The sequence below is a fragment of the Ranitomeya imitator genome, chromosome 1, assembly GCF_032444005.1.
Source record: "Ranitomeya imitator isolate aRanImi1 chromosome 1, aRanImi1.pri, whole genome shotgun sequence".
Taxonomy (NCBI): Eukaryota; Metazoa; Chordata; class Amphibia; order Anura; family Dendrobatidae; genus Ranitomeya; species Ranitomeya imitator.
Window position 1 is genome coordinate 1,141,143,116 of NC_091282.1, and position 27,703 is coordinate 1,141,170,818.

Consider the following 27,703-nt stretch of genomic DNA (forward strand, 5'->3'; position numbering starts at 1 on the left):
TTTGCTTGCATTGGTGCAGGTATGAATTTTATTGCATCTTTTCAATGTACATTTGGGGAAAAAAAAACGAAAGAAATAAAAACACAGAGTTGGACATTTCCAGAACCTACATATATCAAAATATTTTCTAAAATGACGGTGTAAATTAGTTTATCCTATGTACACTTCAACAGTAATCTTTATACAAAGGAGATAACATAATCTGAAAGAAACATCTGAGAACCAGAAAATAATATTTCTTTAACTTGTATTCTGTTCCTGGAAAGCTGAATCTAAAACATTTAGGGATGACAGTATTTTCTGTTACAAAGAAATTTTGTTCTCAGACAAACTTTGTGCATTTTTTGCAGCTTACGTATTAAAAACCCCATGCTGCAACTTTCCAAGGCGATCACTGGAAAGGAGATTCCTGACGGTACTGATACAAGAATGTACAAACTAGGGTCGTGTCAAAGGGAGTAGCAGTCAGGCTTACATTCACCTAAGGGGAAGAAGTCACAGGGATCACGCTAAGAAGTTGTAACAAGTGATGTATAAAAAGGCAGACGAGGATTCGGCATGGATCTGTGTGGACGCCATCATAATTGTAAACCATCTGGAATTCGGTCGGAGAGCAGAAATACCAGCTGCGAATGCTCATTTACATACATATTGTATAATTTAATTAAGAATAACTTATGCAACGGTTGGTGCTAGCCGGCTTATAAAGGCGATGCTGCTGAGACACAATCTTCTCACAAAGTCTGGACATGCTGGTTTCATTATAAGGTGCTCCAAGATAATCCTCAGCTCTGTGAACAGAGTCCTGGAAAACGGGGGATTAAACATACTTTGTATTAGCAGATTGCCAAGAAAATCTGGATTGCAGGTGTCCCCAGCGACTCTGATCCAGACTCTCTTGTAAGAAAAAACTAGGTGACAGATTCCCTTCATGTTATCTGAGCACAGCATAACGTAGGGGCAGAGACCCTGATTCCAGGGATGTTTCACTTACTGAGCTGCTTGCGGTCGTTAAATAAAATCACTGTTTTCTCTGCTGCAGATCAACAAGTTCTCTGAGAATGCTGAGCTCTGTGTAGCCCTGCCCAGACCACTGATTGACAGCTTTCTATTTACACTGTGCATAGGCAGAAAGCTGCCAATCAGTGGGGGGGGAGGGTTACACAGAGCATGAGGACTACATGGTACAAGACAACTAGTCCTCTAGTGATTATCTACTGCTGATAAAACACTGACTTTATTGAAATAACAGTCCAGTAAATGACACTAGAATCATGGTATCTGCCCCCACATCATGCATGCTGTTGTCAGATTAAATACCTTGCTGACAAATTCCCTTTAATGATAAGCTGCGGTATGCCCAAGGGTCTGTGGCACATACTTAAGCATGTGCCAAATGATAAAGTATGTTAAATGTAACAAAAACCCTCTCATCAGCCTATGCCAGGTTATATAATGCAGGTGGTAGCATAAATAGTTAAAAAAAAAAAATTCTGAGACTAATTTGCAATTTTAGAATCTTAGTAATCCACTAACTGCTGACAAGAAAACCCTAAATGTCCCCCAACGTGTGATCTATTGTAACTGCGAGAGACATAGAGCTTCACATGATGGCATCTTTCAAAGGCAGAGCTAGCCAGACTCGGCTTCTAAAATATTAACAACGAAATGTTCTTGGGGTCCACGAGGTCAAATCCAACCAATTCTCAAAAGAATGCTGCACCGCGATAGTAATGGGGTCCAATATGGGACCTGCGTCTTTCTCAAGAATGGGCGCTAATTTCAGCTTAATAGAGATCTGACCCTCTCCGCTGACAGCCGTGCCTCTCGAGGAGACAGGAAGACCCCTATAAATCCCACTTTGGCCCTGTTGCTCCCAGCCATTGTTTCTTTATTGTGTTGCAGCAATGACATTACTGTAAACCGAACCGCGATTGCTGCAGCCAATCATGTAAATCGACCCGCGATTGCTGCAGCCAATCATGTACATCGACCCGCGATTGCTGCAGCCAATCATGTAAATCGACCCGCGATTGCTGCAGCCAATCATGTACATCGACCCGCGAATGCTGCAGCCAATCGTTGGCCTTAGTGGGTGGAGCTGAGGTGGATGGCCGTGATTGGCTGCAGTAGTCAAGTGCGCAGACTAAACTCATCGCTGCAGCACAGTGTATGGGCAGTACTGGAATGGTGGCGCTGAAGCAAGAGGAATAATAATGCTTCTTTAATTACTTTATGACATTTTCCGCGCCCATGGCCCTTTTTTGTTAATCCCAGACAACCTGTCTTACCGGCAGTAAGGATTTCTTCTGGAGGAATATCGCAGGGTTAGGAATCTGTAGTAAATAAAAGGCTGCAACAAGCTCCCCTGACCACTGTAGAAGAAGCAGAAAATACAGACATGGGGTAAGAACCGGATCACTAATTAGCATCTCATCTAATGAGGCAGGCGCAGCTCACAAGACTCCAATCACAACATGTGCACAATGCAGAACTCGTATGCTACGTTGTTTGTAGGTTTTCTTTGATGTAATTAGTAAACAACCTATGAACAGGAGTCAGCTGCTTACGTTATTTACCGTACAGCTGAGAATTAGTGATGAGCGTGCTCGGATGAGGTGTTATATGAGCATGCTCGAGGGCTAATAGTGTCTTCGGCGTGCTCTAATAGTATGTTCGAGTCCCCGCGGCTGCATATCTCACGGCCGTTCGACAGCCACAAAACATGCAGGGATTGTCTAACAAACAGGCAATCCCTGCATGTGATTCACTTGTCAAACAGCCAAGAGATATGCAGCAGCGGGGACACGAACATACTATTAGAGCACGCCGAAGACACTATTAGCCCTCGAGCATGCTCATATAATACCTCATCCGAGCACGCTCGCTCATCACTACATTTTTTTTTTTTTTTCACTGAGGTTGTAGGAAAGGGGGTTACCCAATTCAAAAGTTTGCAGAAGAATGGGATATGCCCCTGATGTCCCACCTGAATTTTGGCTTTTCCTAATGGCTAGCATCACAAAAAGGGGACTATTCACAGTCATCCTTGCTGTGATGAAGTGTAGTCGTGTTGGAATCTAACACCAGTCATACTTTGAGATTTCTTAATTAATGTCCATATTCCTATTGCAGGTTCATACCTGAGCAGCATGAAGACAGTAGCTGGCATTAAAAAGATCTCATTGCAAGCGATGAACTTGAGAATATTTTGCTGATTTGAATTCAGTTTCTCCAGAAGTGATCTGATAAATGGCATACTGTTTGCTCCCTTGGCCTGAATTGAAAAAAAAAAACCGTAAGAAAAATCAAGACAACTATACTCAAGTGTTAGCACTTAGCATGACATTTACATTCTGAAAATCTTACAAGGATCTGTTTTGATCAACTCCGCACATTCATAGCAGAAGTGTAATAAGGACGTGGCAGGCCACAAGAATGTCTGAGCTTGGGCAGAATGTCCGGGAAAAAATAAAAAAATTAAAAAAAAAAATGTGTCTAAGCACAAGCTACCTACCTGTCATGTTAACAGAACAGCGGTTTCTTTTCCCGTTTACAAGGCGGGACTACTGGTGTCATGCCGATTGACAGCAGACTCTCGGCTTCCTAATTGGGGGAAGCCGGCTGTCAATCAGCATGACACCAGTAGTCCCGCCCTGTCAATGGGAAAAAAAAAAAGAGACCGCTACTCTATTGATAGGGAGCAGCTGCTGAATCTCTGGCAGGAGCGGTCAATGACTGGCGCCGGGTACAACAGTCAGGTAGATGCCTGTTAGCAACTACACGCCTGTTAGTGCCTTTTAAAGTGGTCAGCATTTCATCTTATTCTATTTCTGCCACTACGCTGAGTTTTCCTATTTTGCTTTTCCTCTGCCATATTGTTCCAGAAATATGGGTCTGTTTAATTTGTGCCAATTTTTTTGGTCTTTTTTCAAGGGGGTGTGGCTCAGAGAATTCCCTAGGGGAGTATATTTAGGCCCCCCAGTAAACAACACAAATATTAGAGCTAAATAAAAATGGCTATATCTATGGAATCATATGGCGGAATAAAAAAAATAAAAACCATGCTTCGAGAAGCAGCAGGAGTAAAATAAGAAAAAAACTGTTTAGTAACTTAAAGGGCATTGAAATAGGGTTATGCTCTCACCACCATGTATGAAGCCATAGGCGTTGTGCACTATGTGCAGACACTTTTACACCTGTATTTTAAAGGCAAACTGAGCTTTTCATACATAAACCCCCCCCCATAAAACACAATATACACATGCTATTGTACGGCCAGAGTACCATACTTGGGGGGAACACTTTCAATGTATAGCTGACATGTACCCATACACCCTGCCCAAATGCCACCGCAAAATTTATTTAGTCTCTCCTCTACTTACTCTGCCCACAGCTCTAAAAAAAAAAAAAAAAAATAATGTTAAAAACTAGAGCCTTTTCTGAATGCCCTACACCACACAATGACCTAACAGCGGTGACAGTCGTAGTAGGGGATGGCTGACACTACAACAACAGAAGATGGTTACTTACATCCAGGACCTTCTTAGTATATGTTGATGCATGAAGCAATGAAAACAGCAAAACTGGGAATATGCTCACTGAAAAAATTATTAAGGAATATATATCATATATATACTGTATGTCTGATAGACACCTGTCCATTACTAAACCTAGGGCTTGACGCCAGATGTGATTTCTGACAAATCACCCCAATACCATTACTCCGATTGCCACCGCACCATAACATTGGGAAGAGCCGGGCAAAGCACCAGAATTGGCACATCTAATGTGATTCGCCAATTCTGGGATGGCTGTGTGCTGGTATTTTTAGGCAAGAAAGCGCCTGATAATAAGGAACCTTCCCAGCCTAATAATATCAGTCTGCAGCTGTCTCCTTTACCTTTGCTGGTTATCAAAAAATAGGGGGAACCCCATGTAATTTTTTTTTCCATTTATTTATTAACTTAATATAAGTAAACTACACAAACAAGACACCAATTAGATTTCTAATGGATATATTTCTATCTTTGCACATCTAACACCTGCTGGTATTTGTACCCCACAGTGCTGATAGAGGCAATTGCAGTATCATCTGCTAAAGTGAGGTTTTGCGATAATAGGCACGGATTAAGGCCGGGATCACACATGCGAGAAACACGTCCGTGTCTCGCATGTGGAAACGAAGCTCTGGTGCCGGCACTCCAGAGTGGAGCGTGCGGCTCCATGTGTTCCTATGCGGCCGCACGCTCCGCTCCACAGTGCCGGCACCAGAGCTTCGTTTCCACATGCGAGACACGGACGTGTTTCTCGCAAGTGAAAACAAGCCCTAAGTGTGAAAATAGTATTTCCTGTCCGTAAAAGAGCCTACTGCATGTTCTCTCATTGTTTTTAATACACAGGTGTGGGGTTTGAGGTTTCCCTAGGATCAGGTTGCTATATGTATAGCCTACAGGGGTACATTTAGTGCATCATTGTGTGGATAGAGGGACCCTTTGGGATTACTAGGGTTGTTCTAGGGACCCCAGGGCCAGCCGTCGTTGAGCGGGGGCGCCACAACGTTCCCCCTAGGGCACCAGCCCCCGCTGTCAGGCAGCTTCAAGCCTAGGTATCATATAGGGAATGTCCTCCTCGCCACCTTATTTTTTTATGGTGTGTTTTGTGTTTTTTTTTGTTCAAAATCTTGGTGTAGCCACAGGTTGGTGGCATTTTAAAATCATATTCAATAAAATTACTTCTGGGTTTATATGATTTTATACTAATTAGGATCCCAATTCTCATTTTCAAAAAGACTTTTGCACATCTAACACCTGAACACCTGTCATTTCTATTCCGGTATGTGTCACACGGATGTCACATCTTATGTCATCCGTGTGCGAGACGGATCAACATCCCTGCTGCTAGAAAAAATAGACATGTCAACGTGTGGGTAACAAACATAGGGTTCGTATGAACGCACGGACATGTGCGCAGCCCATAGGTAATGGGTGTGCGTGTGTAAAAGTCTCCAGTACGTGTGAAAACCATCACCACACATACTGGAAACACTGACGTGTGGAGGGGCCTTAGTCTGAATGTTGTCCGCACACAATAACTATAAGCTACATGTGAATCTGTTGTGAGAACAGCAAAAAAAGAAATTAGACCATCCATCCGAGGACGCATCAACATTAAGCTGGTGGGTAAAGAAAGACTCCCAATACCAATTCCAAGAACTTCCCATCAAGAAGAAACAAATAAAACCAAGAGTCCTTCATTATTGAGGAATGTGGTGTCTATTTTCTGCCCACAAAGGAGATTCCGTGGACGCTGGTGGATATTGATCTTTTAGAGACCCTTTGTTAGGATCCCCCTGATCTGTCAGAGGGTTCCAGAGATCCCAAATTTCTCGTAACCTACATGACACGTGATGAGAAAGGCTTTACATGGAGAAATGGAGCAATCATCCATTTCAGTAACACCAACAATTTGTATGGAGAGGCGGGAATGGCGGACCCCTGTAATAGATATTATGGTGGCCGCAGCAATCTAACATACAAAACCAGGCCCGTAGATCAAATTTTGGAATAAACATTTCAAGACCTATATTTAAAAACCTCTTGTTTAGATATTAGTGGGTCTTTTTTTCACCCCTTTACACAAAACCATTATAAAAAGTAACTGGAAAAGGATACTGGTGACAGGGTAGGAATTGACGAAGATGAGTGAATACAAAAGGTAGTGGCAGCTGTCCTCTAACAGAGCCTGGCTGAGGAATGCCCGGCTCAGCTGGAAGTGTGGTAACCTCTGGTGTAGCCGCAGGGCACTGGTGAGGGCATTGGCCAGCAAGGCACGTTGATAAAAACTGGCAGCTTCATGTAAGCTGTAGATGAGAGAAACAGAATTATAGGCGAGAACGGCAACACAATATAATTATATATATATATATATATATATATATATACATATATATATACATATATATATATACATACATACATACACACACACACACACACACACTTACAATCTTTGCTCAGCATTGTGTACACCACTCCTATTCAACCGTGCATTCAGAACTATACAAGACCAGTTTGCATCTCCGCATGCGATTCTGTGTGGCGCATATAGCCACCCAGCACAAACTAAAAGAGTGTCAGAGTGGCCACACAGCTGGGCGATTTTGCAAAAAAAAAAAATTAAAAAAAGGGACAACTTTAAACTTACAGAGCAACTATCACCAATCTCGGGCTGCCTTTTTAATTTAATAAAAGAAAAAACAACCTCAGCCTGGTGATTTTTTAAAAATATCTCAACAACACGTGGAACCCTTATGTTCCCTGAACATGCCCGACTTTTTAATAGAAGCAGGGCACGTACTTTTGGGTTGGGGGGATCTCTGTAAGGAGAGCGTAACAAAATCCTACGACCCGCCGCAGCCTTCCACGCTGTGAGAGAGTGAGATCTTGCCCTTTACGGTAACTGAGCGCTGCTGTGTACTAAGCGGCGACATTTCAGTCACCGTTTAGTGAAGTACGCAGCTCCGCTCAGTTAGCACGGAGAGCAAGATCTTGTGAAATCTCTCTCGTTCACTGTAAGAGCGGCCACGGAGGGTTGTAAGATGCACGCACTGCCCACAACCTGAAAGTTCGGCCTCAAATTTTGCTAGAACTTCGGCCCTTTTTGGAGGATATTAGGAGCCATTCTGAGCGCCTTTGCTACTAAATAATATTTAGAAAAATCATCAATCTTGGATCTGCTCAGACTGGTGATAGTTACGATTTAAGGGGGTACCTTTACACATTTCCCTTTTTTTTAGCCTTGTTGACACTACATACACATAGGCTGACGGGGAAAAAGGGTTTCTTTTAGCCCACCCATACACATTAGATGGTTTGGTCGACAACCATCTCGCCCGACTCTCCATACACAGGAAGGCTTGTCTCAGGCAAGAGTTCTTGTGTTTTGACTATTAGAGCGCCACTGCCAAACTCTTCTGGGGATGGTTTATCTCACAGAGAACAAAAGGTTCAGATTCTGAAATTCAACAAGATCCTTCTCTACTCTGACTATGTGTCAGGGTAAAGCAGAGATGACCTTATACCGACAGCTTCGACCAACTTTAATGTGTACGAGGGCCCTTAGTTATGTTGCATGTGTGGGACATTGACTATAGTGTAGCCACCTTCAGTAGGTGGCATCATAGACGGCTTCCATGCTTCTAGAGGAAAGCTAATTTGCTTGCCTTAAGCAGAATACAGGCTGCTGCAAACATTACGTTGTAAGCTGCTGCGAGGCTTCCTGGACAATGTTGAGTAATTGGATTTTCCTTGAGAGACCTTATTCTATGGTAGTTTCTCTCTTGCTCCTAAACAGATGGATTCTGATACCAGGAGTATAACTGGGGACGGCTGTATATGTAATCACAAAATACTCGGTCTTGTCAAAGAAAACAATACATTGCTTCTAAAGACTAAGAATCCTCATAAGTCTAATGTATGGTAGTTTGTGAAATACCTTACCCTAAAATAGGAAGAATAAATAATGCCGAACAGTATACTGTGAACCACCGCGACAGCCACATAGCTGTGTCAAGTTTATTCGCCATCATGAATTGCTAAGAAAAAAAAAAGAAAATATTTTTTTAGTATTCATAATATACATAAAAGATGATTTATCACCATTTTGCTATTTAATTATGCTCAATTATGGTAACATTACTTAACATGCATTACTTTTCTACTACACTGCTCCAAATTCCCTGCATAAATAAAAAATGGCTGCCCATAGCCACCGATAGGAAAAGCACAAGAGATCACTGTGCACCACTTATATGCTGAACTTTATAAAAATAAAAACGTTGTTAAAAAAAAAAAACAATAAAAAAAAAAAAATCACACAATATGCATGACCGCACCATATAGTGGTAGCTGCAGGCGGCTTGAACCTTGCAAGGATTATTCTCTTCTTCATGGATGGATATTTTAAAAACATGCACTTTTGTAATTCAATGCTCTGGAACAAACACTTTTCATCAGTGTGTCACGTACCGGAGCCTGGAAATCAGCGGTATTGTTTGAGCTGTTCCCCGGCCCTGGGTGCTGATGACCGCACTCATCATTCTTCCATGTTCACGCTGTGATGAGCGCAAGCAAGGGACAATGTTGAGAGTTGTATAATAACAGCAAGAGCATAGGCGGCAGATGGAGTATTCACCAGCCGCCGCCTGGACAATAAATACAGTAAAAAAGACTATGTGGGGTTCACCTGTATTTTTGTAAAACAGCCAGTCAAAACTGACAGCTGCGGGTTGCAACCCTCAGCTGTCAGCTTTAGCAAGGCTGGCTATCAAGAATAGAGGAGTCCTCACGCAGTATTTTTTAATTATTTAAATAATTTTTTAAAAATGTAGGAGGGGGACCCCAAGCCGTTTAACAACCAGACTTGGTAAAGCACACAGCTGGGGGCTGGTATTCTCAGGCTGGTAAGGATTAATTTATATTGCCCCCCTCAGCCTAAAAATAGCAGCCCATAGAAACCCAGAAAAGGCATGTCTATTAGATGCGCCAATTCTGGCGCTTTGCCTGGTTCCTCCCACTTGCCCTGTGGCTGGAGCAAGTGGGGTTCATATCTGTGGAGTGGATGTCACCTTTGTATTGTGTGGTAACATCAAGCCCACGGCTTAGTAATAGAAAGGCGTCTTTTAAAAGACCTAGCACATGCCACAACCAGCCCCATATGGCTCACCAAGGGGATGTATATGGGCGTAACCTTGATCTGATTAAAAATCAGGAGTTTGGGTTTCTGTCATTGTTCATCTCTGGAAGACATGGGTCACTGGGACTGTGTTCCATTTTCTTAACTGGAGTGCTTCGCTCCATAAAGATAAGAGACACTCCTGCAACATCAGGTTTAGTACTTCTTTTTCGTTATCCTTTTTATGCTATGCATGGTAACTGTACATACTGTATTGTTTTGTTTCCATTTTGGAACATCTTTGTATATTTTTTTTTTATCAACACTGCCTATCTTTCTGGATTAAAAATATATAAAGTGTAATACCCATGTTCCTCTTGATTTGTAAACCGCACCTCTGAAGCTATACATTACATGTAACAAGTATCCAATCGGCCTGTATAAAATGGGCTGAGCGAGAGTCTACAGCACAAAACAGGCCGAGTTTTCTGACTGTCAAGCCGAGTTAGAGGCTGCAGACTCAAGGAGGAGCAATTTACCCCACTGAACAGGAAGTACAGTAATGTCAACACCTTTAAACCTCTTCCCGAGTATTTTCCTCCTATGGACAAGGACACAGATGTGGACACATTTTTGAGGGGGTTTGAGAAGGTCTGCAGGCAGGTCCAGTTGCCCGATGACCAGTAGAATTAATACCTAACCCCAGGAATATTATTATTCCCTCAAGAATGAGATAGAAACTATGAGGCCATCCAACAGGCCCTGATAAGGAAAGATCAGTTGCCTCATGAAGTGTACAGAAAAAAAAGAAAAAAAAAGGTCTGGACCCTCCAACATGGACTTCACAACAGCTACAGTAATGTGGTGGAGGGGCTCAGAACCAACTTCAAGTAGTGGGTCCAGAGACTGTTATCACCTTTGAGGAGTTGAAGGACCTTATGAAGGACTAATTTCTTAATCTTTCCAATGTGTAGGCGCGACAGTCCGTGATGGACCAGGAGCCAAAAGGAGGCTGCACAGATTGCTGATATCTACGAGGCCAACCATACACTTGAGATGCGGAAGTCAGCCATCTCCAGCTGGAAAGGATAAGCCATATTGGTGACAGCGGTGGGTTCTGCATGATTTTCCCAGCTGTTATTTGTGACAATAACTTTTAGTTCATTTAATCTGACAATTTGCCAACATGCCATATTAATAATATGGCATCAACATGGGAACTCTGTAGCTGTCACTGCTCTGCTTTTTAACGAGTATTGAAGATATTCTCTATACCGCTTGAGTGAGACGGCTTGGAAACAGCGAACACACAAGTCTATGTAGTACGACGGCAGGTCAGAGATAAAGAAGAGCAACAAGCCATGTACAGCAGAGGCAGCAGCTACTAATAATGAGAACGTTAATTATAAACCATTGCTAGAATATGTCGGGGAGAATCCTAGAGTGGAAAGAGTTAATATTTAATGAGATTTCATTTACTGAGGTGATGGAAACCAAAGGTCGAAAAGCTGATCCGGCCACTGTACTCACTATGTACCCCACCCTCCAGACAAATATAAACCAGACACATGGAAATCTGGATCAGTCACTGGATGCTTTTCACACCTAAATGATCACACATTAGATTTAAAGAGATCCTGACTAGTGATGAGCGAATATACTCGTAATGAGCGTGTTTAAAAACGATGTTCAATCATCTCTGCCTGAAGGCTACAGAAAAGTCACAAACTGCTGTCATCCGATCAGGGAGCATGCCCACAGCAGCGCGGGTGAAATCCCAACAATCGCAGTGAGAGACGATCTCATTCTCTTCCTCCATCCTCTCACTGCATACACTGGGATTTCAGTCGCGCTGCTGTGGGCATGCTCCCAGATTGAATGACAACAGTCACTGGACTAGTCTGCTGCCTACTGGCAAAACAGAGACAATTAAACATATACATTTAGTGTTTGGGTGTAACACAGGCATCATTAAATGGGTATTACGAGGTATATAAAGTGCTCTTAATACCTTCTAGGGGTAAATCCTGATGTCAGATTTCCTTTACGTTGGCCAAATTTGCTAATCAGACGACTATCTGATGTATTTAGAAGCCTTCCAACTCAACTGTTTGGGGAGAAAAGGATCAGAAAGTGTGGATCCAAACACCCGATCGTTTTATTCATCAGGTTTATAATCTGCTGACAGAGGTGCTGGACAGAGTCTTGCAAGACGTAAATTGCAAAGTGGCCTGTATTTAAGATGAAAAACACCAACCACCAAAACTATGGAATAAACCGGCCGCGACCAGTGATATTGGGGCGGGAATTAAACACCGCTTCACTTTTTACTAATGATGCTGCCTATGCAGCATCAATAGTAAAAACATATAATGTTCAAAATAATAAAAAAAAAATAAAAATTATATTCTCGCCTTCCGGCGTCCGCAGCAGCCTTTCCCGCTCCTCGCGACGCTCCGGTTCCAAGAATGCATTGCGGCAATGACTCGAGATTACATAGCGGTCTCGCAAGACCGCTACATGATCACGGGTTATTGCCACAAGGCATTACTGGGAACGGAGCGTCGCGAGGAGCATCGGTAAAGGCCTGGGCTGGATCCAGGGGCCGCCAGAAGGTGAGTATATATCTATTTTTTATTTTGTTGTTTTGTTTTTTAACAGGGATATGGGGCCCACACTGCTATATACTACGTGGGCCTGTGTTATACACCACGTGGGCTGTGCGACCCTTTCGCCCAGGGGCCCTCAAAAACCTGGAGCTAGCCCAGGCTTCACTGATTAGCCGCACCCGGCCACGAACAATCAGCAACAGACGCAGTCCGGCCGGCCGAATCCTGTGTATTCATTGCATTATTCTGAAAGCTTCATAAATAAACTACATACATATTCTAGAATACCCAATGCGTTAGAACTGGGCCGTGTGTGTGTGTGTGTGTGTGTGTGTGTGTGTGTGTGTGTGTGTGTGTGTGTGTGTGTATTCTAACTTTGCTGTGTTGATTTTTATGGTACAAATATTTTTTCTACTTTTTCTCCCTAACTACCGTATATACTCGAGTATAAGCCGAGATTTTCAGCCCAAATTTTTGGGCTGAAAGTGCCCCTCTCGGCTTATACTCGAGTCAAGGTGGGTGGCAGGGTCTGCGGGAGAGGGGGTGAGGGGGCTGAGGCATACTTACCTGCTTCCAGCGATCCTGGCGCTCCCCGCCTCTCCCACGGTCTTCGGTGCTGCAGTTCTTCCACTGTTCAGCGGTCACGTGGGACCGCTGATTAGAGAAATACGTACGCTACTCACCTGGTAGCAGTGTTTTTTCAGGAGCCATGACAGCACAACGAGAGAGGGGATCCGCCCTTCAGGGACAGGAAACCTCAGACATAAAAGGGCGGCACCTCACTCCCCCGCCAGTTGGTTTACAGAGTATGAAAGGACCTTCTAGGTTAGTAGCACATAAACAATATTAATATATGGTACAATTCACCCAGTGAATAAACTTAGGAATTTCTCTAAAGGAAGTGTTAAACCCATAAACAAAGAGGGTAGGGAATATAAGGGTGCTGTCATGGCTCCTGAAAAAACACTGCTACCAGGTGAGTAGCGTACGTATTTATTCAGTCGCCATGACAGCACAACGAGAGACTTTCAGAGAAGTGAAAAGGTGACTAGGGAGGGATAATAGTTTCCAGCACCCTTCTCCCAAACGTGAGGTCGGAGGAGCCACCTAGATCTAATCTATAGTGTCTAAGAAAGGTGGATGGAGAAGACCATGTGGCCGCCTTACAGATGTCCTCAATCGATACTTCTGCTCTCTCAGCCCAGGATGTGGCCACCGCACGAGTAGAGTGAGCCTTTATACCTTCTGGGATTTCCACGCCACCTGCGGTATAAGCAAGAGATATCGCCTCCCTAATCCATCTGGCTAGGGTATTTTTTGATACTTTAAGTCCCTTCCTAACCCCCTGGTAGGATAAAAATAAAGCGTGGTCTTTTTTCCAGGTGTCTGTTACTGAAATGTATTTGAGAAGGCACCTACGTACGTCCAAACAATGAAATCTCTGCTCTTTATTGTTAGAGGGATTAGGACAAAATGAAGGTAGGATCACCTCCTGGGATCTATGAAATTTTGAGGCAACCTTTGGAAGATAAAGAGGGTCAGGTCTCATCACCACTCTATCTTCCAAGAATTGCATATATGGGCGCTGCCTGGATAATGCCTGAAGATCACTAACCCTTCTTGCCGATGTAAGGGCAACTAAGAGGGCTGTTTTGACCGACAGGATCTTGATCGGGACAGAGTCAATGGGCTCGAACGGAGCTTGTGTTAGAGCCGAGAGCACAAGATTTAGGTCCCATGGAACTATTCTCTGTTTAATAACCGGCCTGGATCTGGTGACCGCTTTGAAAAACCTTGTTATCCAGTGATTATTGGCTATGTTGGAATTATATAGTGCCCCTAGAGCTGAAACCTGAACTCTAAGGGTGCTGGTGGCTAAGCCTAACTCTAGGCCCTTCTGTAAAAACTCTAGGATTTGAGCAATATCAGGTTTTTGATCGATCTGTGCTCCTGAACTTGATAGGAACTTCCTCCATACCCTAACATAAATGTTAGTCGTGGAGGCTTTCCTACTTTTAAGTAGAGTATCTACAAGATTCTGGGAGAATCCTTTTCCTTTCAGAAGTGACCTCTCAAGTTCCACGCTGTCAGGTGCAAGTTGGTTACTCGTGGATGGAAGACTGGACCCTGGGAAAGGAGGTCCGGTATTTCTGGGAGGATCCATGGTTGGGAAATGGACATGCTTCTCAACCATGGGAACCAAGACCTTCTGGGCCAGAATGGGGCTATTAAAACCACTCGGGCTCCGTCTTCCCGAATTTTTCTCAGAACTAGAGGAATGAGATTCAGAGGAGGGAAAGCGTAGGCGAGATTGAAATTCCAGGGGATCAGAAGAGCGTCGACTGCGTATGGATTGTCCCTTGGGTCTAGGGAACAGAATTGATGGAGTTTCTTGTTTTCTCGACTGGCAAACAGATCTATCTCTGGATATCCCCACAACCGCACGATCTGGTTGAAGACAGCCGGTTTTAGAGACCAGTCCCCTTGTTTGAGCTCGTTGCGGCTTAAGTAATCGGCCATGGTATTTAGATTTCCCTTTATATGAAGGGCCGTAAGGGAGAGCAGGTGATTCTCGGCCATCTGAAAGATATGATTCGTAACGTTCATTAATGACCTAGATCGTGTACCTCCTTGGTGGTTCACATAAGCAACGGTCACCTGGTTGTCAGAGAGTAGCCTAACATGTCTACCCTGCAGAGGTATAAGAAACCTATCTAAGGCGCGTTCCACCGCCATCAATTCCTTCAGATTGGAGGACGTGTCTCGCTCAGAATGGGACCACAGACCCTGAACGCAATTGCCTTCCCAGTGTGCTCCCCACCCCGTGGGGCTAGCATCCGTTGTTATTACCCGTGATATCTGATATGTCCAAGGTACCCCTCTACGCAGATTAGGGATGTGTGTCCACCACCTTAGTGAACCCGTGGCCTCTACAGATAGGGAAAATTTTTTGTCAAGGTTAGCGCCCAGACGCCGAAAATTATGCAGAACATCCCATTGCAGAGCCCTGGAGTGAAACTGAGCCCACATCACCGCCGGAAAACAAGAGGTAAGTGAACCTAAGAGTGACATAGCACTTCTTAGGGAAACTACGGGATTACTAATTGCTCTGGAGGCCAGCCGGTGAATAGTATCAACTTTTGAGTCTGGCAGGCGACATTCCTGCTGAGCTGAATCCACAGTAAGACCCAAGAACTGCTGTGATGTCGAGGGCTGAAGACGCGACTTTTTGAGATTGATAATCCATCCTAAGTTGTGTAACGCCGCCATCACTTTCCCCAACTGTTCCTTACAGTGTATCTCTGAGCGCCCAACGATCAATAAATCATCTAGATAGGGAATTACTAGTATATTTTGCTCATGAAGGTGTGCCATAACCTCCACCATAATCTTAGTGAACACCCGAGGTGCGACTGCAACACCAAAGGGGAGTGCCCGGTATTGAAAGTGCTCCACTGTGCCGGCAAGAGAAATTGCTACCCTGAGAAAGCGCTGATGAGTTGCATGTATCGGGACATGATAATAGGCGTCTTTCAGATCCAAGACAACCATGAAGCAATTGTGAAAAAGAAGCTTTATTGCCGATTTCACAGATTCCATTTTAAAGGATGGGACCAGCAGGAATACATTCAGACCCTTCAGATTGATGATGGTACGATAAGATCCATCTGGCTTCTTTACCAGGAATAAAGGGGAGTAAAACCCCGTACCTTGTTCCTCCGTAGGTACTTTAACGAGAACCCCCTTTTTTTGGAGATCTCGAACCTCTGACTCCAACGCCAACTGTTCTGCGGGAGAAGAACGGATAGGAGTTAATTTGAATTTGTCCAGGGGGGTATGGTGAAATTGGAACTTTAGCCCCTCTTTAATGATACTGAGTATCCATGGACTATTGGTGATTTTTACCCAGGCTGGGTAGAAGGCCAAAAGCCTACCGCCCACCTGGGCCGCCAGTCATTGATGCTTTTTAGAGTCTGTAGAAGAGTTAAACATGTAACCTCTACCTCTTCTCCTGTAAGAGTTGTATCTGGTCGATTCTCTATTTGAATCCCTGTCCGATCTTCGGCGATATGGCCCTCCTCTGTTATAGTCCCGTCTATAGAAGGGTCTTGTTAGGAGAGGGAAACGCTTTTTACTGTCGCCTGCTTTTTCTAGAAGCTCATCCAGTACCGGGCCAAACAAATGAACCCCCTCACAGGGGATGCCACATAGTTTTGATCTGGCCTGCAAGTCTCCTGGCCAGCATTTTATCCAAAGAGCCCTACGGGCCGCATTGGACAGTGCTGATGACCTTGCCGCTAGCCTAACGGAATCGGCTGACGCATCCGAGAGGAAGGCTGCTGCATCCTGAATCATAGACATGGATGATAGGATCTCGGCCCTAGGAACCTTATCCTTGAGCTGGTCTTCTAGATTACCCAGCCATACCATCAACGACCGGGCAGTGCAGGTGGCCGCAATCGCTGGTCTCAGGGAACCCGCTGATGTTTCCCAAGCTCCTTTAAGGAATACCTCAGCCTTCCTATCAAGCGGGTCTTTTAGGCTCCCCAGATCCTCAAACGGGAGAGACGTCTTTTTACACGCTTTAGCCACTGCCGCATCTAATTTCGGAACCTTGTCCCAGGATGAAGAAGCTTCCTCCTCAAAGGGATATCTTCTTTTGAACGCTGGTGGGAGAGACCCCTTCCTTTCAGGTTTTTTCCATTCTCTCGTAATCAGAGACTTAACTTTATCGACTACGGGAAATACTCTTCTGGATTTGCGATCTATGCCTTTAAACATTATATCCTGGATGGAACTTTCCGCCTGGGTCTCCTCAATGCCCATAGTACTGTTGACAGCTTTGACTAAGCGGTTAACCCTGTCCAGTGATAGACAGGTTCGACTAGTTTCCGCGTTCTCTGATGATGATGACGGATGGGAATCTGAACTCACACCACCCGTGTCTGAATCCACATCCGAGGCTGGGGATAATATTTCCCTCCTCTTTTTTGAGACTGTCTTCTGAGACCTTATGGAATCTCTGACCTCCTGTCTAACCAGATCCCTAAGAGTAGACGTAAGGTCAGGGGTCTCGTCCTTAATTAATTGTTGAATGCAGATGCTGCACAATTTCTTTTTATGTCCATCCGGAAGAGGTTCCGTACAGATGGCACACTCTCTATGTTTGGATTTGGACACAGATTTCCTCCCCTAATAAGGAGAGAGGGAATACAAGGAGGGACAGCTATCAGAAATGTACTTTCACGAAGCTCACTTACCCATCCCTGCAGTGAATGGTACCGTGATCGGGGGGTCCTTCTTAGCCGGAGATTCCTTACGGCCAGAGGACTTAGTTGACTTCTGAGTTTCTTTGGCTCTACCAGCGCGACTACTGCCACTAGAACGCCGCTGGGAGCTGCTCAAAGGTTGTTCAGGTGACTGCTGCTGCTCACCGCCCAGCTGCGGTGTTCCTTCCAGAGACTCCATTCCAAAATGGTGGACAGGAACAATGTTGAGCCTCAGTGCAGCGTTTAAATGTATCCCCCTGGGTACCACCCCCGGATGGGGGGTCAGCAGGGACATCCCTCGGTGCACCGCTCATTGGTACTGCCCCCGCTAGCGCCCGTAGAGCGCCAGACACCCTGAGGCCGAAATCCCCCCCTGCGACGCCGGGCGCCGCCATTAGCCAGAATAAGACGCTACCGCGCATGCGCGGCCGCGTCATCGCCCCGCGCCGCACCCGCGTCATCAGGACACGCCCCTTCTGGACGCGGCCGCGGCGCTGAGAGCAGACGCGCCGACAAGGACGGCAGCGCTCACCTAGCCACCGCAGACCCCAGCACCAGCGGCGGACCGACCCCAGAGGCTCCGGCAGATGCGCACATGGGCCCCATGTACCAGGTGACTAGCGGCACCACAGAAGTCAAGCCCTCCGCTTAGGGCTGCTTCCTCCTGCTGTCACCTACACAGACAGTCCCCCTGCCGTGTGGTGCTTCCATCCCCCTGATCAGGCCGAGGTAGGGGACCCCCGCTACCTGCATCGGCCTGTCAGGAGTGGGATAGCTTCTATCTTCGACCCTCTTCTCTGGGCCTGTCTGAAGAGGTTCCGCTGTCAGGGACAGGAAACCAACTGGCGGGGGAGTGAGGTGCCGCCCTTTTATGTCTGAGGTTTCCTGTCCCTGAAGGGCGGATCCCCTCTCTCGTTGTGCTGTCATGGCGACTGAATAAATGAATATGCGGCTCCACCTCCCATAGGGGTGGAGCCACATAGTCATTTCTCTAATCAGCGGTAACTGTGACCGCTGATAGAGGAAGAAGCTGCGGCACCGAAGACCAGCTGTGCGGGAGAAGGAGCGGGACGCCGGGAGCAGGTAAGTATCGCATATTTACCTGTCCCCGTTGCAGCCGTCGGGCGCCGCTCCATCTTTCCGGCGTCTATCCGCTCTGACTGTGCAGGTCAGAGGGCGCGATGACGCATATAGTGTGCGCGCCGCCCTCTGCCTGATCAGTCAGTGCGGAGAGACGCCGGGACTGGACGCCGGGAGCTGCAAGCAAGAGAGGCGAGTATGGCTTTTTTTTTTTTTTTTACTGCAGCAGCAGCGGCAATGGCAGAGCTTTCTATGGTACATCAATGGGGCAATAATGAACGGTGCAGAGCACTATATGGCACAGCTATGGGGAAATATGAACGGTGCAGAGCACTATATGGCACAGCTATGGGGAAATATGAACGGTGCAGAGCACTATATGGCACAGCTATGGGGCAATAATGAACGGTGCAGAGTACTATATGGTACAGCTATGGGGCAACTATGAACGGTGCAGAGCACTATATGGCACAGCTATGGGGCAATAATGAACGGTGCAGAGTACTATATGGTACAGCTATGGGGCAATAATGAACGGTGCAGAGCACTATATGGCACAGCTATGGGGCAATAATGAACGGTGCAGAGCACTACAGGTCCTTCTCAAAAAATTAGCATATAGTGTTAAATTTCATTATTTACCATAATGTAATGATTACAATTAAACTTTCATATATTATAGATTCATTATCCACCAACTGAAATTTGTCAGGTCTTTTATTGTTTTAATACTGATGATTTTGGCATACAACTCCTGATAACCCAAAAAACCTGTCTCAATAAATTAGCATATCAAGAAAAGGTTCTCTAAACGACCTATTACCCTAATCTTCTGAATCAACTAATTAACTCTAAACACATGCAAAAGATACCTGAGGCTTTTATAAACTCCCTGCCTGGTTCATTACTCAAAACCCCCATCATGGGTAAGACTAGCGACCTGACAGATGTCAAGAAGGCCATCATTGACACCCTCAAGCAAGAGGGTAAGACCCAGAAAGAAATTTCTCAACAAATAGGCTGTTCCCAGAGTGCTGTATCAAGGCACCTCAATGGTAAGTCTGTTGGAAGGAAACAATGTGGCAGAAAACGCTGTACAACGAGAAGAGGAGACCGGACCCTGAGGAAGATTGTGGAGAAGGACCGATTCCAGACCTTGGGGAACCTGAGGAAGCAGTGGACTGAGTCTGGTGTGGAAACATCCAGAGCCACCGTGCACAGGCATGTGCAGGAAATGGGCTACAGGTGCCGCATTCCCCAGGTAAAGCCACTTTTGAACCATAAACAGCGGCAGAGGCGCCTGACCTGGGCTACAGAGAAGCAGCACTGGACTGTTGCTAAGTGGTCCCAAGTACTTTTTTCTGATGAAAGCAAATTTTGCATGTCATTCGGAAATCAAGGTGCCAGAGTCTGGAGGAAGACTGGGGAGAAGGAAATGCCAAAATGCCTGAAGTCCAGTGTCAAGTACCCACAGTCAGTGATGGTGTGGGGTGCCATGTCAGCTGCTGGTGTTGGTCCACTGTGTTTCATCAAGGGCAGGGTCAATGCAGCTAGCTATCAGGAGATTTTGGAGCACTTCATGCTTCCATCGGCTGAAATGCTTTATGGAGATGAAGATTTCATTTTTCAGCACGACCTGGCACCTGCTCACAGTGCCAAAACCACTGGTAAATGGTTTACTGACCATGGTATTACTGTGCTCAATTGGCCTGCCAACTCTCCTGACCTGAACCCCATAGAGAATCTGTGGGATATTGTGAAGAGAAAGTTGAGAGACGCAAGACCCAACACTCTGGATGAGCTTAAGGCCGCTATTGAAGCATCCTGGGCCTCCATAACATCTCAGCAGTGTCACAGGCTGATTGCCTCCATGCCACGCCGCATTGAAGCAGTCATTTCTGCCAAAGGATTCCCGACCAAGTATTGAGTGCATAACTGAACATTATTATTTGATGGTTTTTTTGTTTGTTATTAAAAAACACTTTTATTTGATTGGATGGGTGAAATATGCTAATTTATTGAGACAGGTTTTTTGGGTTATCAGGAGTTGTATGCCAAAATCATCAGTATTGAAACAATAAAAGACCTGACAAATTTCAGTTGGTGGATAATGAATCTATAATATATGAAAGTTTAATTGTAATCATTACATTATGGTAAATAATGAAATTTAACACTATATGCTAATTTTTTGAGAAGGACCTGTATATGGCACAGCTATGGGGAAATATGAACGGTGCAGAGCACTATATGGCACAGCTATGGGGAAATAATGAACGGTGCAGAGCACTATATGGCACAGCTATGGGGAAATAATGATCTATTTTTATTTTTGAAATTCACTGGTAAATGCTGCATTTCCACCCTAGGCTTATGCTCGAGTCAATAAGTTTGCCCAGTTTTTTGTGGCAAAATTAGGGGGGTCGGCTTATACTCGGTCGGCTTATACTCGAGTATATACGGGTAAGTGATAACCACTTTTTCTTTGGTAACACCGGGGACAGTCTACTATATTGCCTAATGTATAATTAATCATCTGCAGTCAGTGTTACACGTATATTGATTCCTGAGGTGTTACTATACTTTATATTGTTTTTAAGATGGACAAACCCTTTAAATTGTAACATCAGTTCATGATGGGAGCTATGACAATGTGCCAGATGTAATATAAACCGGATCTCATGAGAACCTATTTCTATTAGGACTATGAACACCACAAAACACTTGAAAAATCTACTTACCACTGCTCCTGCCTGAGGGGGGTTATTAGGGACGGAGTCCGCCATGTCTGCCAATTCTGAAAGAAACAGGGAAGGAAGCTTTACTACTGCTGTTAGGGACACTCAACATTATCATAGTTTGAATGGTGTCATCATAAACATTGGATTAAGATCTCCTAATCAGGCAGCATCCGATAGTGAAAAGCCAAAATGTACCATCTATCCTGTTTTCAATGGCTTAAATGTTCGGCCTTACATTTTATATAATTGCCTCTTCATGACTTGAACTCTATTGCCATTTATTGGAAGTACCAATCCTAAATGTCAATATCGACCTTTGCCACATGACCTATGATGAGAAAGGACAAACCAGAATCTAAATTTACAGACACTGTGTTCCCCTCCTCAGGGCAAAGCATGAGATCTGATTTGGCTGTATGGGAGGCCTCTGATTGGAGTCTAAGGGGCAACGCTTCTCCTTGTGCAGAGCGACATCTCTGGCATGCAAGGGTAAAGAGGCTTAAAGGCCATGCAATAATTTACCAGAGGAGCATTGCATTAGCCTATAAAACTCTCCTTACCCTGGCACATCATCTTTTTATATAATAGGCAACAGGGCATTACGGTAAATGTGACATTTACTGGTAGGGTATTACGTGCCACTTTGCCACAGTAACTATAATTTCCAGCATTTCGGACTTGTCAGAAGCGGTCATTAGTAGGGTCCGGAGACCAAATTTTCCAGCTATGACTATAAGATTAGATTCATTTACATTCCTCATCCTATGCAGATTGGTTTGGGCATCTCCGGGTCTGGGTCTGGATCCCACTGATGACAACTTCTGACAAGTCTACACAAAATACTAAGGAGGGTTACCCACAGGATCAGGTGACCAAGGACAGGACGTCATCGCTCCCAGTCCCAAGAGACAACTGGAGGCCCGGTAAGTAACATTTCTTTACGTCCCTCTCCTCTGGTCAATTTGACACAGTGGCCGCAAACCCCTTTATTATTGCAATTTCAATAATTTTGAATAGATTTGCATTAACCAGTGAACCTCCACAACGCGGCTCGCATTTCCATGTGAGGATCTTGAATGGCACGGATTTATCTTACCAAGTCCCTAGTATACTCATATCTTATCAGCTCAGGAAATGCGTTCAATGACCCCAAAAAGTAAACACTCGAAACAAATCATTCACCGGTTATATTACTACGACAATTATACAAATATTAGGTTTTTTTTTCCCTTTACAAATATGGGATTTACCTATAATAGCAGTAAAAAATATACTACACATCGTTGGTGTCATAGGACCATGTTATTATGAAAGCTTTGAGTTGATAAATGAGGAAAGTAAAGAGTATTATATATGTATCTGCTTCAGAAACATGTAATATCTTCCTGGCCTCTGCACTTCATGTCACCGATTTCATCACATATTAGGAAGGAGTGACCACACAAAAGACAAGTGGGTTCTGTACATTACAACACACTGGAAAAACCAGAAGTGTAAAAAAAACAGCACAATAGGAAACAGATGAGAAAGGAACTACCGCTGAGAACCAACATCTGCAGAAGAAGGCAACCTACTACTGCTGAGAACCAACATCTGCAGAAGAAGGCAACCTACTACTGCTGAGAACCAACATCTGCAGAAGAAGGCAACCTACTACTGCTGAGAACCAACATCTGCAGAAGAAGGCAACCTACTACTGCTGAGAACCAACATCTGCAGAAGAAGGCAACCTACTACTGCTGAGAACCAACATCTGCAGAAGGCATTATTTGGTATTGTCACACCTGTGTAGTCGCCATCTTTACTTGGGCCCACTGCACCATGAGAGTGCATTTGATTTGAGGCCAAGACAGGTAAGCACCTTTGCCTGTTTTTCTGTGGTGTTTTTTTTTTGAGAACCAAAATCTGCAGAAGAAGGCAACCCACTACTGCTGAGAACCAACATCTGCAGAAGAAGGCAACCCACTACTGCTGAGAACCAACATCTGCAGAAGAAGGCAACCCACTACTGCTGAGAACCAACATCTGCAGAAGAAGGCAACCCACTACTGCTGAGAACCAACATCTGCAGAAGAAGGCAACCCACTACTGCTGAGAACCAACATCTGCAGAAGAAGGCAACCCACTACTGCTGAGAACCAACATCTGCAGAAGAAGGCAACCCACTACTGCTGAGAACCAACATCTGCAGAAGAAGGCAACCTACTACTGCTGAGAACCAACATCTGCAGAAGGAAACTTACTGCTGCTGAGAACCAACATCTGCAGAAGAAGGCAACTTACTGCTGCTGAGAACCAACATCTGCAGAAGAAGGCAACCTACTACCGCTGAGAACCAACACCTGCAGAAGAAGGCAACTTACTACTGCTGAGAACCAACATCTGCAGAAGAAGGCAACTTACTACTGCTGAGAACCAACATCTGCAGAAGAAGGCAACTTATAGGTTCTGAGTCCCATCAGCATGGATATCTGGCGGCAACTTATAGGTTCTGAGTCCCATCAGCATGGATATCTGCAGAGCCTCTGTTGCACGTAATGGTCAAAATTTTCGCTTCTTACCCTCATGGGTTTCATTACATTTATCTTCTATGTTGGATTTTGTTTTTTAGAAATTGGTGTTTGAACTGTTAAAGGGAATCTGTTAGGGAAATCCAACCCCAAAACGGTATATGGTCATGTTGATCTCTGAAAGATAATGCCATCCCCGCCATTACTGATGGAGTCTGTTACTCCCTGACTGAAAATTGCTTTTAGTTCATATGCAAATGAGGCTTAAGTGCTCTTTAAGGCTATGTGCACACGTAGAATGGTCATCTGCGGATTTTTCCGCAGCGGATTTGATAAATCCGCAGGGCAAAAACACTGCGTTTTTCCTGCGGATTTACTGCGTTTTTTGTGTGGATTCCACTGCGGTTTTACACCTGCAGTTTTCTATTATGGAGCAGGTGTAAAACCGCTGCGTATTCCACACAAAGAAGTGACATGCTGAGGAATGTAAACCGCTGCGTTTCCGGCCGTTTTTTTCTGCAGCATGTGCACAGCATTTTCGGTTTCCCATAGGTTTACACTGTACTGTAAACTCATAGGAAACTGCTGCGGACCCGCAACGTGTGCACATAGCCTAAAGCACTTCCCAAATCTCTGCCTCCCCAATTCTATTGCCTGCCATTAGTCAAGCCAATGAGCTGTCATTCAAGCAGGGGAAGCTTGGGCAGATAAGGGAATAGAGCCAGGGAAGCAGAGGCTTGGGTAGTGATCTGATCATACCTAGAACCGGAATTTGCATATGAATTGAAACAGCAATTTTTCAGTCAGGGCACAATAAAGATCTGGATGGCATTACTTTAACAACACCATGATCATGAGAGGACCTGTAAACGGTTATCTGTACATGCAGTCACCAATAATCTTCTAAACTACACACACAAAGTTAAATAGTGCACACAAACCCAGTGATGGGGGGCTGGGAATAGAAGGGTGCTATAATGGTCTCTGGAAAATGTTGTCACAGGTAAGTAACTCAGTCTTGTCTTGTCTTTTCCGCCATTACAGCACCACATGAGAGATTTAAAGAGAAACTAAATCCACCTTAGAGAGGGACCAGCACTTGAAGAACCCTTCTCCCAAAGGATGGATCAGAAGAGATCAAGCCTATAATGTTTATAGAAGGTCGAAGTAGAGTTGCTGCCTCACATATCTGATCGATGGACACCCCCACCTTCTTTGTCCAAGAGGTCGCAACAGCCCTAGTAGAATGAGCTTTAATAATTCTATGGGACTGACATGTCACTAGAGGAATAGGCTAATCTAATGGCTTCCCTAAGCCACCTAGCTAGGCTACGCCTATAACCATGGAAGGGAACAAACAAGGACGGACTCTTCCTCCACTCTTGTCACTGATATGTTCTCAACCAGAGCCTGTCTAACATCTAGCATGTGAAATGTTTCCTCTTTTGGCTTTTTGGGATTATTACAAAAAGAGGGAAGAATAATCTCCTTGCATCTATAAACCTTCATAGCAACCTTTGAAAGATAGGGTTGTCTTAAGACCAGCTCCAGCCTATCTTTAAAAATTTGTGGAAACAGATTGTGGGAAAGTGTATTTAAATGATTGGCCCCATCATGGAGCACCGAGCACCTGTCATTCTGTGCTGACAGCGGCATTTAATAGGTTAACAATCACAGGCAGAGCTCCTCTGTTAGAGGCAGGTCCTGGCTATGAGACACCCATGAGCCCGCTCCGTACACCCGCCTCTGACTTGTGCTGTACATGTACGGCGCATGTCGTGAAGGCCTATTAGGACATACAGAAATGGCCAGAGGTAATTACACCAGGGTCCCCATGTTGTTATGTTTTAAATAAAGCTGCTTAGCTTTTGATACTTCCTGGTATTTGGCTTTGACAAAACTTTATTGATAGTCATGTGTGAAGCACAGGCATCTTTGATGCATTTCCTCTGTGGAAACAGACTAAAAACGCATATTTTAATTGTGGACCTAATTTTGCACCTAATACAAGACTATGGGAAAACCTGCACATAAATCTCAGCGTATCCGCAAGAGAAATTAACGAGCTGTGTGTAGGAGATTTCTATAAATCCCAGCCACTTTACAGGAATGGTAAGACACAGTGTTTTTGATGCACCGAAAATACACAAATGTCAAATCCTCACCAAAAACTCATTGTGGGCACAAAGCTTTATTCACGCGTCTGTATTTTGCATCAGTGTGAGTGTGCCTAACCCTGGAGCAGAACATACAAAGAAAGACTACGGAAAAGACTGGCAACAGCTCTGGGCTTGGAGACACTCCAACGCGGATGTGTGAAGGGACCTTAGGGTACGTTCCAACGATCAGGAGTTGCTGCGGGTTTGATATTTATGCACATGTTACAGCACAGTGGGTGGGATTTCTAGGAATCCATTGTCCACTATGCAACTCTGTGCACCTGTGGATCACCTGTGGAGACGGACATGAGGAGAGTCTTTCAGGACTGCAGCATGTCAGTTTCTCTTGCACAGACGCTAGCTTCCGCAACAGAAATGACATCACCGGAATGTACTGGATGTGGTGAATCTGCACGGTTCAGAGATCACACGCGGATTCACCTGTGTACAATAGACGGCAGTACTTTAGATGGAGTGAACATACAGTGCGACCACAGCGCTGCTAGATCCTGGCTGTGTGAACGTAGCCTGAGTCTTATCCCAATACACAGTAAAGTTACATTTTATTTCCCAGCTACATACTAGGGCCAGAGTCAGAGTCGGTGGTATGGCTTACTGACTCCACGGCCCTGCCTACATACACAATGGATTTTCTGAGAGGATTGCGCCTCTTTACCAAAAGGGTGTCAGTAGATCTCTTGGAAGTTTTCCTGAAAATGGAGACAACAAGAGACCCCACATGTACCTACAAATGGCATCAATAAGGAGTACAGGCCGGCATACAATTACACAGGCAGAGCCATCAGACAGTGCAGCGTTTTCCTGTAACGCTCTGTGTGAACACTGACTCTTCGGGAACGTTTACAGGGTTTTCTTCTGTAGGATAAACAGTATATATGTTACACACATGTGATGTGCTATTTATGCTTTCAACTGAATGAGTAAAAAAATTTTTTTAAAAAAAAAAGCAGCAAAATAAAAAAACGCTGAAAGAATGGACGTTGCGCTTTTAAGAAGACATCGCAGCTAAAGAAACACAAATAAGAAAAGGCGCCGTGTGACCGAGATCTGAGCTTACTGCTGGGGGGTTTTCTGAACCACAAAAAAAAAACAGAAAATGCAAAGCTAAAGCGCCACATGTGAACAGACCCTAGCGGCACATACACCCGGAGTAGTTACAGCCGATTCGTCCACTAAGAGCGCAGAGGACAATACACGCCGGCTTTATGCACTCTTACTTCTGCTTTTCATACATTTTAAAAGGTAAAAAATGCTGAAAAAAAAAGTGACAAGCGGCAGATCTGAAAAATAAAACCGCACTGATGGTGAAAATACGCAAGAAAAAGAAAAGCAGCGTGTGCACGAGATCTGAGAACCCACCTGAGCACAAGCCCGGAGGGCAGGGATGTGACATCGCCGGTACAATGGCTGTCACCTACTGACACACGGCATCCGCACCGCCAGTGTCAGCCCCGGCTCCATTCATTCTACCTGAGGCCGCATATTAGCCGCGCAGCCGCCATGTCACCCTCCACCCCCGAGCCCACCATCCCCCACCGGCCCCGTCACCAGTCCTCACCGCACACAAGTCCCAGTACCGGACACCCTCTTCCTCCGGTAACGACTGCAACCCAATGACGTCACTCAGCTTCTCCGCCA

General features: G+C 44.9%; 1 protein-coding gene across 3 annotated transcripts; it reads right to left on the reverse strand.

The window, feature by feature from the left end:
- On the reverse strand, positions 1-27,703 carry TMEM33 (transmembrane protein 33). 3 transcript variants are annotated; one of them, XM_069744540.1, is made up of 9 exons: positions 27,624-27,680; positions 21,376-21,431; positions 11,687-11,782; positions 8,502-8,596; positions 6,675-6,862; positions 4,534-4,601; positions 3,144-3,277; positions 2,292-2,375; positions 1-805 (listed from the first exon to the last, which is right to left on the reverse strand). In XM_069744540.1, exons 4-9 carry the CDS (start codon positions 8,588-8,590, stop codon positions 676-678), a joined length of 693 nt encoding a protein of 230 aa, XP_069600641.1. In that variant the 5' UTR covers positions 8,591-8,596; positions 11,687-11,782; positions 21,376-21,431; positions 27,624-27,680; the 3' UTR covers positions 1-675. The 3 variants fall into 3 exon arrangements, with proteins under 3 accessions (XP_069600641.1, XP_069600640.1, XP_069600639.1); XM_069744539.1 differs by lacking the exon at positions 11,687-11,782 and having other exon boundaries at positions 27,624-27,703; XM_069744538.1 differs by lacking the exon at positions 11,687-11,782 and having other exon boundaries at positions 27,425-27,636.